We start from the raw sequence: 2,695 nt of genomic DNA on the forward strand, positions 1-2,695 counted from the left end.
TTTCGGTTAGTAAAAGAAAGGGGTAAGCAAAAAGGTGAGAGGTTAATTGTCCTAATTAGGCAAAATGAATATTTCATTGATTGATGATAAAAAAAAATGGTTAAATGATTTTAACCCGTATTTGGAACTGCAGAACCGTTACTACTATGGTTACATGACACAAGTAAGGCCTGAATTGTTCAAGTTCAAAGAGAGTGAACTAAGACATTGCCTATTACCGACTTTGATACATGATAAATTTAGTCAATGCATGAATTAAACATCAGAGAATATCGGTGAATTTGTATCACATCATAAGCAAATGTAAAGCAAAGTTGAATACAAATGACAGGGAATAGCAACTTCCTAAATTTCATTGGCGTGATGCCACTTAAACCTAAACCAACTATAATTCTTTTTGAAAACATGAAATAAAAATATTACAACACTATTTTGTCTACATGATTTTACGTTTGTTATATACAAAAAAACATTGTAATTGCTAACTATTTATTTTTCCTTCTAAGTGTCTCAAGCACTTCATTCCTAGCAGCCATAACCTCTGCAAATAAACCTTCTTCTTCTTCTTTTAAACCCTTCAACCCATTTCTAACCATCTCCAATCTTCTCTTCAACTCCATCGCAACATCAAAATCACCAATTCCCTTGGATACAATCATACGCACAGTCTCATTCACATCTTCCACTTCCTTTACCAATCCCCTTTTCTCAATGATCTTATTCCTAAAGATGGAATCAAGAGGCATCAAGGAACAATCCACCACCACCCCACTTTTCATAATCTCCATAAGCGGCCAAACATCACTCCTTAATCCATATAACACAACCCCACAAACCCAAAAAGCAGTACCTTTCATTACCAAAATAGCTTCATGAAAGATCCTTTCTTTCCCTTTTCGATTCCTTTCTTCATCCCCTCCACTACCTTTAAATCCCTTGATGGAATCATGCAACGTAATCTCTCTCATCCGTTCCACACCCATAGCCGGTGTGCTTTCCATAAGGCTCAAAGCATGTGAGAGTGACACACGAGCTTGATTAAGATGAGAAAGAGAAGAATTAATCGCATTCAGGAGTTCCAATATGCTCATGGTGTAATCAAGATACTCGTCAATGGAACCAGCTTCCCAACTGCTCACTGGATAATCTATCTCCGCCATAAGCTTCGCAAACTCATTGTTCAATATGGGTAACACCTGAAAACATTCGTGGATCCATTTGAAGGACAAGAACTCCGATCCAAGTTTCAAACTTTCCAGTAACGGGTGTAGGTTTCCGGTGACAATGGACCGGAAAGCTTGCAGAGGTGATAAAGATACTTCCGACATGCGGTGGTGGTTATTATGGTTGGAGAATCTAAGGCTACTTAATTGGAGAATCATTGGTTATGTTTTTTTTATTTTTGATATTGTCGATTACTTGTAGTTGAAGTTTATATAGAAGTTTGTGTTAGTTGTATTGTGCTTGGAAGCCGGTTGATATACGCATGCTTTTTGGCCAAAGTTTGACTTTGTGAAAATGGTCAAATGTTCTTATCGGATGGAAGGTTGTATTTAAATAATTAAATCCCACACGTTTTTGGTGACCATTGAGAGGATTTGCTTCTTAGTTACACATACGCCCACTCAGCCGACAGATACTTCTTCCATTTAATTTGCTTGTTTGTGAAGGAAAGGGCATAAAGAAATCATTATCAGCGGATGAACGATTTATTTGAAGAAAAAAACATTAGTAGCTCGATTAAAATTGTTCTTTAGTTATAATAGAACAACACTTTAGCGTTATTTCTTTTCACAATGGTTTAACAGCCAAAACTAAACACTGTTAACATTAAGAATGAAATATGCATCAAAATAAACTTTTGGGGATGATTCCGATTAAGAAAAAAAGTTGAAGGCCAAACATGCTATTTACTCCAATTCACAGTGACCATTCAAACAATTTATTCAAAGAAAAAGAAAAAAAAAAAAAAAAAAAAAAAGGCCAACGGAATCGGCATCCTAATATCCGAACCATTTCCATCACCGGGTCTAAAAATTTATGAACTTTTTATGTATTTTATACATAGAAAGGATGTTTGTTTATGTACACGCATCAAACAACAAGACTAATCAATAACAATTGCAAAATGAAACAATCATTAATTCTTTCGAAGTAAATAACATCGAATTTTGAGTTTTGTTATCTTATAAAAAAATCATGATCTATTTGTGTACAAAATGTATCTTCATGAATAAGGGCCGTCCAAACATATATGGGCCCGGACGTAAGAAAAAAAAAATGAGTTCTCAAAGACAAATATAATAAAGATTAAAAAAATTATCATTATTCTTTGGTATAGACTTATTCAATTCGCAATAACAATCAAGCCAAATTTTTTATATTTTGAGCTAATTTGAGTTTTAACCAATTTTAGCCCCTAAAAATCATTTAGATAATAATTTTTTTATATATATACACTACATAGCCCATAAATTTTGGGCCCCCTGGTCACGTGGGAACTGGACGGTCACCCGGGTTGCCCACAGTCTGGACCGGCCATGTCCTAAATGCTGATCCTCCGTTGTCGCACCCCCACACGTGGTCCTCCCATCTACCATAACATTTTTTTCTTTGACTTTTATTCTTAAATAATAAAATATAAAATAATTAAGCTACTATTTTTTTTAAAAAAATTACTTCGGCCATTATTTAA

At 34.7% G+C, this 2,695-nt stretch overlaps 1 protein-coding gene across 1 annotated transcript; it reads right to left on the reverse strand.

Moving 5' to 3' along the window:
* Positions 1-270: 270 nt before the first annotated feature.
* Positions 271-1,443, reverse strand: LOC145100843 (protein BPS1, chloroplastic-like). The gene has a single exon (XM_079037965.1). The coding sequence runs from the start codon at positions 1,380-1,382 to the stop codon at positions 486-488; it is 897 nt and encodes a 298-aa protein (XP_078894091.1). The 5' UTR covers positions 1,383-1,443; the 3' UTR covers positions 271-485.
* Between the last annotated feature and the right edge of the window lie 1,252 nt (positions 1,444-2,695).

The sequence above is a fragment of the Lactuca serriola genome, chromosome 1, assembly GCF_051521515.1.
Source record: "Lactuca serriola cultivar US96UC23 chromosome 1, Lser_US96UC23_V15, whole genome shotgun sequence".
Taxonomy (NCBI): Eukaryota; Viridiplantae; Streptophyta; class Magnoliopsida; order Asterales; family Asteraceae; genus Lactuca; species Lactuca serriola.